General features: G+C 42.4%; 1 protein-coding gene across 5 annotated transcripts in view; it reads left to right on the top strand.

The window, feature by feature from the left end:
• The window catches only part of WAPL (WAPL cohesin release factor), a 56,225-nt gene that overhangs the window by 18,599 nt on the left and 24,878 nt on the right, over nucleotides 1–12,748 (top strand). For all 5 annotated transcript variants that reach the window (XM_083364171.1, XM_083364170.1, XM_083364168.1 and 2 more), the window contains 6 exons: nucleotides 173–291; nucleotides 1,765–1,860; nucleotides 4,519–4,668; nucleotides 4,810–4,946; nucleotides 9,836–9,947; nucleotides 11,816–12,040. In XM_083364171.1, the coding sequence (XP_083220297.1) occupies nucleotides 173–291; nucleotides 1,765–1,860; nucleotides 4,519–4,668; nucleotides 4,810–4,946; nucleotides 9,836–9,947; nucleotides 11,816–12,040 (839 nt within the window). The remainder of the gene's footprint in view (nucleotides 1–172; nucleotides 292–1,764; nucleotides 1,861–4,518; nucleotides 4,669–4,809; nucleotides 4,947–9,835; nucleotides 9,948–11,815; nucleotides 12,041–12,748) is intronic.

Below are 12,748 nucleotides of genomic sequence, written 5' to 3'. Positions count from 1 at the left end.
GTTGGTTTGTTGGTTGGTTTAGTACCCTCCTCTGAAAAGTACTGCTGCTTTTTCAAGCAGATGCTCTTAGTCTGTGTTTAATCTCTTCACCTTTGAAACAGACTCCCTTTTTTTTTTTTTAAAAAAGAGAGAGATTTGTTATTTGTTAACCGTATAACCTTTATTCTTGTAGAGCTGATGGAGTTCGCAGAAGATTCATCCAGTGTTCCAGAAAGCAATAAGAAATCTACCAACTCACAAGGCGATAAATCTAAAGAAAATACACGGAAAATATTTAGTGGACCAAAGAGGGTAAGTTAGGAACGTTAAAATCAACTTCATAAATTAGTTTATTTATTTTATTTTATTTTATTTTTATTTTTATTCCATTTATCTCCCGCCCTTCTCCGAAGACTCAGGGCGGCTTACAAGCTTAGCAGTAGCCTTCATTCTATGTATATGCCTGCTTATTAGGGCTTTCATACACACCCCAAGCGGCATTATTACAAAGTCAGCTTATTGCCCCCAACAATCTGGGTCCTTTTCGAACGTAGTTTTCAGACATAGCTGAATCTTTTTAAGCATTGTATATGTATATGTCTAAAAAATACGCTAATCACGAAAAACTCTTACCTGCAGTTCATAGTGGGTCGCAAATGTCCTTACTTAAAAATGATAATTGGGACTAGAATTCTATCATTAAGCAATGTGGTCATAAAGCATAGTCTTTTGGTGATCTGTGGTGCTTAATGCCGATAGTCCTGGCAGGTCCCAGTTTCTGTTGTTAAGTGAGGACTTCACGTGACTACGTCTTCTGACTTCCTGCCAGCTCTCCCACTGACTTTGTTTGTGGGAAGCTGGCAAAGAAGGACACAAATCAGATCACATAACCGTGGGATGCTGTGATGGTGGCAACCTGGGCCGGTTCACATGACATGCTAGGTCAGGGGTGGGAAACCTTGGCTCTTTTATGACTTTTATGACTTGTGGACTTCAAGTCCCAGAATTCCTGAGCCGGCATGGCCGACTCAGGAATTCCTGGAGTTGAAGTCCACAAGTCATACAAGAGCCAAGGTTCCCCGCCCCTGTGCTAGGTGTTTGGAAGTTTTGTTTAATCTGTCCAATACTGCATAGTTTCTTAACAATTGGGAGAACTATAAAGCATATTTACCGTATTTATCGGCGTATAACACGCACCGGCGTATAACACGCACCTCATTTTAAAAAGGAAATTTCAGCTGCAGCTTCGGATAATGGGTCATTAACATTATATCGGCGTATAACACGCACACATCATTTGCCCCCTATTTTCAGGAAGAAAAAGTGCGTGTTATACGCCGATAAATACGGTAATTAATACAGGGACTTGAATGCTAAATGATTGTGGCTCTCATATACTGTGTCACCGCTTATTACATAAATTTAAAGGTATAATATATGTTAAAATTGTTTTCAACATTTACTCTTTCGGAATAATTTTGAAAAAATTCCCCCTCTCTAATATCTTTTTCATTAAAATCTACAAGACCAATGACGTATTCTCAGAGTTTAAAGCAATGAAATGGGATTTCAGTTTTGATGTTGGAGGATTATCTTTACAACTTAAAGTTAAAATGTAGAAAATATTTTAAGGGAATATTTCCTAGTATTCCCTTATTAAGAGGGAACATTTTGAGAAAAGAAACTGTTATAAAATCTCCTGTTAACTGGTACCTTTAACATGCGGTATTTCTGAAGAACGAACTGGGTTTCTTTCAGACATTAATGTTCTGTTTTAATTTTCAGTCACCAACAAAGGCTGTGTACAATGCTAGACATTGGAATCAGCCAGAATCTGAGGTTCTTCCAGCACCACAAGTGCTGAAAAATCCCAATGTTCCAGTGAGTATGGTATTTTTATACTGCCTTTCTTAAAAAATTCAAAGGTTAAGGTCACGCGCATTCACCAATAGAAAGAAATACTCTGAACAACGGTTGCCAATTCTCTAGTGGTTAAATTCTGGAACAGCATTTCTGACATCACAACACTCATTTAAAAACGGTCAGACTTGTGCCATACGAAGAGAGGGATAATGGAATTCGGAAAGCACATGGAGCAGAAAACGTGCTTTGATTCAGATTTGGAATGAAACAAAACCCACTCAATATGTTCTCGATTGGCTGGATTGCATTGGAACAGAATTCTCAATAGAGCAGCAGGAAAAGGTTAGCCAAAACCAAAGGAATAAGTGGGTGGTAATCCATGTTGGATACTACCCTCTGCCTGAATTGCAGGAAATTTGGGAAAGGGCACGATTTTTTTTTTTAAAAAAAAAGTGAAGACAAAGTAATTCCTATAGGAAACAAAAAAAAAGATTACTTCTCTTTGGTCAATTAGCATTTGTTACTCTTAAAAAAGTCCCCCCACAGAAAATGTAAAAGCCTTTTCAGGTGTTTTTTTTTAAGCATAACGTTTCTTGGTCTCTTAGAATAAAGAGAGTAACTAAACTCGTTCCTTCCAGTTGTAACATGTATTTCAAGTATATCTCCTTTTTGAGACCAGCTTGTGCCAGTCCAAATCTGAAAGTCATAACTATGTGGAGCAAATCAATATACATCCCTTTTGTAATGCCTATCAGCCAGAAAAAAAATGCTGCTCAGCGCCCATCCGTCCAAGTAACTGATTTAAGCTATTCCTTATTTCTCTCGCAGTTTCAAATAGAATATTTTGCTGCCACTTTTTAAAGAATTCTTCCATAGTGTAAGATATTTATGACCTATGATATCAAAAGCCAATCTACAACCCAACGGAGCTTAAATGTGTTTGTCCCAGAAATGAATCACCTTTTTATTATATATTGACCAAAACATTTTCTAAGGCCCTGTTAGAGATAAATAAAAACTTTCCAATGAAGCTGAGAATAGATAACGTTGTATTAAATTTTCATTCTATATAAATATGGCCAAAGATGAGCCCGGTAATATTTTTGAAAATTCTGGTAAATAAAACCAACAGCTTCAAAATGAAATCCTTGGTGGCCTCTTCCTATATAACATTCTTCAATAAATTGTCTAACCAAAGCAAATAATGTATAAGGTAAAGGTTCCCCCGCACATGCGTGTTAGTCGTTTCCGACTCTAGCGGTGCTCATCTCTGTTTCAAAGCTGAAGAGCCAGCGCTTGTCCCAGGACGTCTCCGTGGTCATGTGGCCGGCATGACTAGACGCCAAAGGCGCACGGAACGCTGTTACCTTCCCACCGGAGTGGTCCCTATTTTTCTACTTGCAGTTTTTACGTGCTTTCGAACTGCTAGGTTGGCAGAAGCTGGGACGAGTAACAGGTACTCACTCTGTTACGTGGCACTCGGGATTCGACCCGCCAAACTGCCGACCTTCTGATCGACAAGCTCAGCGTCCTAACCCACTGAGCCACCGCGTCCCTAAATAATCTATACTCGGGATTAACACTGGAATATCTCTTAAAGCAGGATTTTCCAGCCTTGGCCATTTTAAGATGCTTGGACGTCAACTCTCAGAATTCCCCAGCTTAGCATAAAATTGCTAAGATTGGGAAACCTTATCACAAAAGCATAAATAAATTGTGGAATAATACTTGAATAAAACATTAATTTTACCCCATCAATTTAAGAGAAGCTGAAGGCCAAAAATAAGAATTTAAATGCCAAAAGAGTATAATTTCTTTTTTTTTTAAAGATTGCCAGTGCAGGTTTCCTAGAAAGTTTGGAACCATTAGGCTGGAACTTTCTTCTGAGTTAAGATATAGATTTGAGACATAAATGACTTCTTACTAGAATAGAATAGAATAGAATAGAAGAATAGAATAGAATAGAATAGAATAGAATAGAATAGAATAGAATAGAATAGAATAGAATAGAATAGAATAGAATCTTTATTGAGAATAGAATAGAACAGAACAGAACAGAACAGAATAGAATAGAGCAGAGCTGGAAGGGACCTTGGAGGTCTTCTAGTCCAGCCCCATGCTCAAGCAGGAGAACCTATACCATCCCAGACAAGTGACTGTCCTGTCTCTTCTTAAAAGCCTCCAGTGATGGATCGCCCACGATTTCTGAAGGCAACTTCTGTTCCACTGGTTAATTGTCCTCACTCAGGAAGTTTCTCCTTAATTCCAGGTTGCTTCTCTCCTTGATCAGTTTTCAACCATTGTTTCTTGTCCTGCCATCTGGTGCTTTAGAGAATAGTTTGACCCCCTCTTCTTAGTGGCAGCCCCTCAAATACTGGAATGCTGCTATCATGTCTCCCCTATTTCTCCCCCGCAACTCTTCTTCTTATGTTTTAGTCTCCAGGCCTTTGATCATCTTAGTTGCTCTTCTCTGCATTTTTTTCCAAGGTCTCAACATCTTTTTTGTAGCACGGTCGCTCAGAACCTTTCAGAATAAGCAGTTTAAAAGCATAACACTTATCTCCTTTGTGTTGCATTGGCACCTTTGAAGGGTCGGTCTTAACATCTTCTGAAGTCTTGCGGAAAAGAGAAACATTTTCCATCCCGTATTTGAACATCCATGTTTGCAATTTACAGGCCAGGTCTTCAAAAGAGGCAGTTCCTAAGGACGATGGGGTATTCAAAGCTCCAGCGCCACCTCCCAAAGTGATAAAAACTGTGACTCTACCAACTCAGCCCTATCAGGAGATAGTAACTGCCTTGAAATGTAGGAAAGAACACAAAGAAGTAAGTGGATCAACTCACATTCTGTTTTTCCAGAGTACCCTTTTTTAAAAAAAGGTAAACATCTGAGTTGTATATGTTCCATAGAGAAGCTGAGAAATCTCTCTCAAATCTCTGACCACATGTTGTTTGCTTGTTTTCCAGCTATACACTGTCGTACAACATGTGAAACACTTCAATGATGTGGTAGAATTTGGAGAAAACCAAGAGTTCACGGATGATATTGAGTATTTATTAAGTGGACTGAAGAGCAATCAGCCCTTAAACACCCGTTGCCTTAGGTAAGATAATTTTTTCTTTGGAGTAGCTTCTTCCTTAACCTCCATAGATGGTGGCATCGTGATACGGTGGCACCAGGAGGGGAGAACAGGAAGGAAGCTGTTTATTAATTGAAACTGGCAACTTTGAGACTACGAGACGTTTTCTATTGGTGCTGTTGTGCAAAAGTCTTACTGATGCTACATCAAACATGCTTTAGTTAAGAGGCGTACGTGACTCGACTCTTCGACAGAGTCAAGCCACCAGTTGGCACGGAGACCGAGAAGGGCAACATCTGCCATCTTTCTGATCTACTTCGTACAGCAACACATCCCTTGTATTTCTGCTGTCTGGTGTAGCTTGAATTCATCAAATGCATCTCATGAACATTTATGCTTTTAATAAAAGTAGTCAGGAAATATTCCTTATTCTATTCTCCATCTACAGTGCAGATAGGAGTACCAGGGTAATGGAAGCTTTTAATCCCTGCTGTTTTTTGAGTGTGCCACCCTGGGGGGGGGGGCCCTCCAGAGTTGTGAGTCAGCATCTTGTAAATGTCAAGGAAGGCCCCAGTGTGTCTTTTTTTTCTTTTTCCCCGTCCCAAGCCATAGGGTCTCCCTAATTGGGCTGAAAGTCATTAACAGTTATGTTATATAGATTGTCGCTCATCTTCTTTGCAAGTCACCAGCAGACACACGGTTTCCATCAGCAGCCACCTCATTCTCTGTCGTCCCCTTCTTCTCTTGCCCTCAACCTTTCCCAGCATGAGGCTCTTCTCCAGTGAGTCCTTCCTTCTCATTAGGTGGCCAAAGTATTTGAGTTTCAGCTTCAGGATCTGGCCTTCTAAAGAGCAGTCAGGGTTGACCTCCTCTAGGACTGACCGGTTTGATCGCCTTGCAGTGCAAGGGACTCGCAGGAGTCTTCTCCAGCACCATAGTTCAAAGGCTTCAATTCTTTGGCGCTCAGCCTTTCTTTTGGTCCAACTTTCACTGCCATACATTGCAACTGGGAAGACCATAGTCTTGACTATATGCACTTTTGTTGGCAGGGTGATGTCTCTGCTTTTTAGTGTGCTGTCTAGATTTGCCATGGCTTTCCTCCCCAGGAGCAAGCGTCTTTTAATTTCTTGGCTGCAGTCCCCATCTGCGGTGATCTTGGAGTCCAGGAAAATAAAATGGACGCTGGAGCAGAGAGAAAGACTCTTCTCTTTATTTGGTTTCCTCTCTGCTTTCTAGCTATCAGGAGCTACCTAATAGCAAGGTAACTTTATCCTCGCGATAAGCTGGAGTTTTATGAGTGACTTGACACAAAGCGATGCCTCTGAAAATCTCCCGGTGCTTCAGTTCGTTCAGTGAGTAGTAAGCCGATGCGGCTCAAGTGGACAAATCTTGCTAAACCCGTCATGTGGTCGATTGCCGTTGGCTTAGCTGGGGATGGGTGAAGCTAGACCACTGGGGCTTGTTAAATCAACTGTGGTTAACGCAAGCACGATAGGCCAGTTCGGCTTGTGTGTGCACGCGTAAGGAAGCTTGCTTCACTGAAGCCGACATTTCTCCCTCGCGCTAAAGAAGCAGTGGTGGCCATTTCCAGAGAGGTCTGCTTTGTCGCCCTTGTATTCTTTTTAACTAGCCACGATGAGCCTGCAGTAATGCTATGTGTGATTGTCAGGATTTCCCCGCTGCTTTACAGCCCCTTATTTGATTGGCTCATTGAGCACACAGCCCCCTTTGGAGATTTTTCCTGATCTTGCTGATGTCTATTTGGGAGCCTCTTAGCTTTACTTGACATGGGGGGGGGGGGGGGGAAAGAGAAGGACAGAAGAAAAAGGGGAAATGATGGACTGTAAGAATTGATGCTGAGCACAGGAGAATTAGCTAGGGAGGACGGCAGGCTGATGGCTTCCAAGCTTTGTTAAGCAAGCTGACTACAGTTTGGATGTTGTTCTGGGTAAACTAGAACTGTAATTCCCAGAAGTTGGTGCTTCCGAAGAACACGATAACTGAAAATGTCAAGTTGGAAGTTCCAACGTATTTTTTTTAGGACTGACGGGATATGTGACCCAAGAACAAAGCTATCTTTTTGTGCTTGATGTCTCATGCCTGGTTCACTTCTAGCCTGCTAAAAGAGGGCAGCTGAATGTCTACAGCTAATCCTGGCCTTAGGAATGTGTGATAAGGATGGAGTTGGGTGGTAAGATTTGCAGTTCTCTCCACAGTTGCTTCCTATAAGATGCATTTGACCGAGGGTAGCATAGTCAAAATTACTGTTCTGTACCAGCCTGCTACCGGCCCTACAGAAAAGGCAGGGACAACCCCTTTACAAACGGCAAGAGGCTGGAATTAAGCCTGCCAAATTTATTAACATAAAACAGAGCAAAACAAGACACGAACCATGAAACAGGAGCTATGAAACAGGAGCTATTCAAGCGGTTGCCTTCAGCAAACCAGCCCTCCCACGCATTCCCCTTTTATACAGTTCAGGGCGTGGCTTCTCTCTGCCTCCTTCCGAGGTGCCCCATTGCCTTCCTCTGTTTACTCCTGATTGACTGCCTCCTGCATCAGGCATCCTTGAACAGGGCCAGCTGTGGGTCATCTTCATCCACGCTGTCAGGCTCACACAGCTGAGTCTCCGTCGTGACCAGGTGGGAGGGGCCTGGCTGAGGGCTCTCATCAGCAAGATCTTCAACCCCCTCAGCAACCTCTCCAACACCCCCTTCCTCCTCCTCTGAGTCGTCCGACCCAACTGCCGAACCCACAGGCTGACCCTGAATCACAACAATTACTGGGAGAAGACGCCATTGATGGATCTTCCTTGTAGAAGTGCCACAACAAGTTTTTTTTTCTTTTGCGCCATCCTAGTGCAGTTGATGACCTTTTACACTTTATAGACCAATCGTAGAAGGAAAAAAACTATGTGTGTTTCCCTTTCTTGCAATGTGTATTTTAGCGATAAAACATTTTAAAGAGCATTGGAACGTCAAATCCAAGATACTTTGAAACCGACTGAGAAAACCCAAAGGCTAAGCAATATGCACATTAGCATTTCATAATACTGAGTGATTTTGAACACTGTTTTAACAATATTTGGGGCATTTATTTTCTTGCTCCAAAGATGAACTCCAGCTAGCAGAATTCATGGTATGAGTGAAAAATGCTTTTCTTCCTGATGTTTAGCAGGAAAAAAAGCAAGCAGTTCTCGAAAATGAAATGACTTCATTTTTCTTGCTTGAAAGCGAGAATTGTACGTCTGTTTCTGATGGGTTTTCTGTCGGGGGAAAAAACACATTTATATGAAATATGAGATTTGTGAAGAAACATCTCATGTTTCATAAACGATTAGTGTATTTATTTAGTCATTTTACCTTCCTTAAATGACTGCATCAATTCTGAGTAATTTTAATTTCAATTTGTCATGCAGCTAATTTTACTGATTTTTTTGAAAGCACAGAACGCATACAATTTGACTCAGTATCGAAACTGTCAGTATGTAACCAGGCAGAATTAATCTATAATATTAATTAATCTATTAATATTATAGATTAATATTATAACTATTAATCTAATTTTATCTATAAACAAAGCTAAGCATAACTGTCCTGATGGTGTCCTACGTTTCCCCTCCAAAGTTATTGAGAGCATGTTAAGGGACGCTGAGCTTGTCGATCAGAAGGTCGGCAGTTTGGCGGGTCGAATCCCGAGTGCCGCGTAGCAGAGTGAGCGCCTGCTACTCGTCCCAGCTTCTGCCAACCTAGCAGTTCGAAAGCACGTAAAACTGCAAGTAGAAAAATAGGGACCACTCCGGTGGGAAGGTAACAGCATTCTGTGCGCCTTTGGCGTCTAGTCATGCCGGCCACATGACCACGGAGATGTCCTCGGACAAGCGCTGGCTCTTCGGCTTTGAAACGACTAGCACGCATGTGCGGGGGAACCTTTACCTTTACCTTAACTACGATTAAAGAGAAACGACAAAAAAAAGTTTACAGAATGGTCCCGTTCGATTAAGCTAGCCATTTATTTATTAGGACCAAAATGTTACCATTGTGTGTGCAACCCTTCCAGTTTTCCATAATCCTTCCTAAGGATTCATGTGTGTGGTTTCATAGCATTCTGTCTGATGAAAAGTCCTAGAGCAGTGGTGGCGAACCTCTGGCACGGGTGCCAGAGGCGTCACTCAGAGCCCTCTCTGTGGGCGCCTACACCGTGCCCCGGAGGTGCCAGGGGCTTCAACCAGCCGCCTGCTAATTCGCCGAGGTCCCACGTGGCTGAATGCATCCCGGCACGGCTGGTATCCCTCTTGGCCTCGCATGCTCTCCTTTTCCCAGGCACGATCCACTGCATCACCTCCTCAGCTGTCGGCCGACCATCCATCTCGGAGGCGGCTTCTTTGAACTGCTGGCGACGGGCTGCGGAGCCCCAGATTGTGCCGGTCGATGGGCCGGTAGGCTGTGGCTACTGACGGACACCATTGGCCCCCGTGCGCTCCCTGGCCTCTGTGTGCAGGGGCCGATGGTGTCAGGCAGCAGCCGCCCTGGCCCCTGCCTTGCCCCATGGCAATGGCACCCCCGCTCTGCCTCGCCTCACCCCACAGGATGAGTCTCCTGCCTACCACCCCACCTTCCAGAGACCTCCTGGAGCTCTCCCAACCCTGCCCACCCTCCCCACGAGCGACATTGAGGTGACCACACCCACCTTGGCCACACCCACCCAATCTTCCATGACCACCACAGCCACACCCACCCAGTGGGCCACGCCCACCTGGCACCCAGCGATAGATAAGTGGGTTTTGTTGCAGTTTGGGCACTCGGTCTCTAAAAGTTTTTCTTTTTGCCTAGATGGCTCTCTCTGATCGGGCATCTATCTGCTTTTCGATTGGCTCAATCCTCGTTAAATCTTGCTTTCTTCATTCATTTCAGTGTTATTAGTCTGGCGACCAAATGCGCCATGCCCAGCTTCCGAATGCATTTGAGAGCACATGGAATGGTTGCGATGGTCTTCAAAACACTGGATGACTCACAGCATCACCAGGTACGTCTGCCTCGTGTCGTTCGCAGGAGTTCAAAACTGTGTTTTCGGCTGACTTACTGTTCTAAGGGAAAACGTTTTTTTGCATGCGTCAAAAGATTAGGAACCGCAAACGAAAAATACAGTTTTATTTTACTTTTTATCCATTTCTGCTGCTGATGTCACCACTCTTAAAATAATGGTGAAGATACCACCGGCGGGGTTTCCCACGTTTTAACACACAATGTAAATAATAATGTCTTAAATTTATATGCTGCCCAACTCCTAACAACTCTGGACAGTTGAATTGTTTAAAACATTACACACACACACACACACACACACACTGAAAGAAATACGCAGAGAAAACAAACCCAGATAGGAACAACAACAAAAAAGAGAATAGGGTCATCTATCACTCTTGTTAACGTGTCCTTCAGAATAAAGAGAGGATGGGGGCTTTTCGAATCTCTAAAAAGCTTTTTTTTTTTTTAGTAAAGCAGGAAATCAAAATATTTACTCCACAAGAAAAATGACATATTTTGTCTTTTACCAAGGACAGCACAGTTGCGTTCCATAGTAACAGTTCGGAAGCTGTTTATATCATGCCTCCTTCTCTGTTGAACGAATCAGCCTGCCAGCGATATGGATGCACAAAGGATTGGGATTACTCTGAATTTCGGAGTGCCTGGTCTCCAAGTCCAGAACCATGGCTTTGAGTGCGAAACAGCCTTTTTGCATGGGAAGCCAGGTGTTTTGATCATATTGGAAGCGTTTCAATCATATTGGAAGCGTTTCAAACGTCCAGACGATTGAAACTTCCAGTTTGTCAGAACGAGGTGTTTCGAATTCAGGACTGGGGGGGGGAGACGTAGAAAAGTTGGGCGTGGCGCTACTGAGCAGCTTGATTTGAATTTTTGAAGGGGAGGCAAAAACACCGCTTTTGGTATGCGCTGCGTGCTTCAGATGTAAGGTTACAGCATTAAATTGAGCATGCAAATATCTCTGGCGTAGATTTTTTTTTGTGACAATTATCTCACAATCTTTGTACAGAAGATGTACACAAATAAATGCTATGGTTTCCTTGTTCTCTTCTGGAAGGAGGCTTCGTGGTATCCGAAGCAGAACATCCAGATTCAGTTGCAGTTTTTGTTCCATACGGGATCAACCTTGTGAACTCTAAAGCTTCCTCCTTCCATTATGTATTCAAGATGGGCAGTGATTAATATTTATGTTATTTATAAGTAAGGGTGTAGGTCTATACGTATGTATGTGTATAGCATGTCCATATGTATGTTATATGGGTGTACATTTTCGAGAGCAGCCACAGAATTTTCATTTTTAATGTGTGCCCCCAGTGTGTCCTCAGTAAAAAAAAAATGACAATAAAGGTTATCTTACCTTAGTGGGCACATGTGCACACACACATGCAAATATATGCATGAAATTGCCTCTGCCACAGTTGCTAAGCTTAAGGAGAAGATGTTTATTTCAAGTGAATAGAGCTGTATTCTAAGTGAAAGGTATTTTAAGTGAAATAGAACTATTTAATAGTAACATTCCCTAGAAAGGAAAAACCTAGGTTACGTTTTGAGTTGTGAATTCATAACCCTGAATCATGGTTAAACCCAGTGCTTTTTTTGTAAAAGAAAAAGGTGCCGGAACTCACACATGTCATACAACCTGCCTTGCCTACCCTACAAGGTTCCATCCGAAAAAGGCGCCGGAACTCCGTTCGGAGCGTTCTATGACAAAAAAGCCCTGGTTAAACCTTATATGGCTCTTCTAAAACGTCTTGAAATGAGAGGCCTAGCCTCACGTTCTCCCACTCAAAATGTTTACTCCTTTTTCCTGTTCTTTTCTCTTTTTTTCTTTTTTTTCTCTTGCTGAAGAACTTATCGCTTTGTACAGCAGCTTTAATGTATATCTTGAGCAGAGACCGCTTAAACATGGATCTGGACAGAGCCAGCTTAGATTTAATGATCAGACTTCTGGAGCTTGAGCAGGATTCCTCCTCCAGGTTGTTTAATGAAAAAGACATGAACAAAATCAAGGAAAAGATCCGAAGACTCTGTGAAACTGTTCATAATAAACACCTGGATCTCGAAAATATCACGGTGAGCACCGATTTTACCTTTTTTTTTAATTGCATGAAAATACAGAGAAACGTTGTTAGTTGCAAAGTCGTGTCTGACCCATCGCGACCCCATGGACAACGTTCCTCCAGGCCTTCCTGTCCTCTGCCATCTTCTGGAGTCCATTTAGGCTCACGCCTCCTGCTTCAGTGACTCCATCCAGCCACCTCATTCTCTGTCGTCCCCTTCTTCTCTTGCCCGCAATCTTTCCCAGCATTAGGCTCTTCTCCAGTGAAGAGTCCTTCCTTCTCATTATGTAGGTTGTATATATTATGTTTATTTGTGTGTTTCGTATGTATGTATCTACCCTATCTGCCTATCCTATCTATCTATCTATCTATCTATCTATCTATCTATCTATCTATCTATCTATCTATCTATCCTATCTACTCTGTCTCTGTCGAGCTACCCTATCTTATCTAGCTATCCTATCTATTCTCTAGACCCAAATTGTTGGGGGCAATAAGCTGACTTTGTAATAATGCCGCTTGGGGTGTGTGTGAAAGCCCTAACAAGCAGGCATATACATAGAATGAAGGCTACTGCTAAGCTTGTAAGCCGCCCTGAGTCTTCGGAGAAGGGCAGGATATAAATGTAATAAAAATAAAATTAAATAAATAAATAAATAAATAAATAAATAAATATTCACTCTATCGATCTATCTATCCTACCCTATGTGTCCTATCTACC

This window comes from Vipera ursinii, assembly GCF_947247035.1.
Source record: "Vipera ursinii genome assembly, chromosome: 5".
NCBI classification, from domain to species: domain Eukaryota; kingdom Metazoa; phylum Chordata; class Lepidosauria; order Squamata; family Viperidae; genus Vipera; species Vipera ursinii.
The sequence above is the reverse complement of the archived record's forward strand: the minus strand, read 5'-3'. Positions and strand labels throughout refer to the sequence as shown.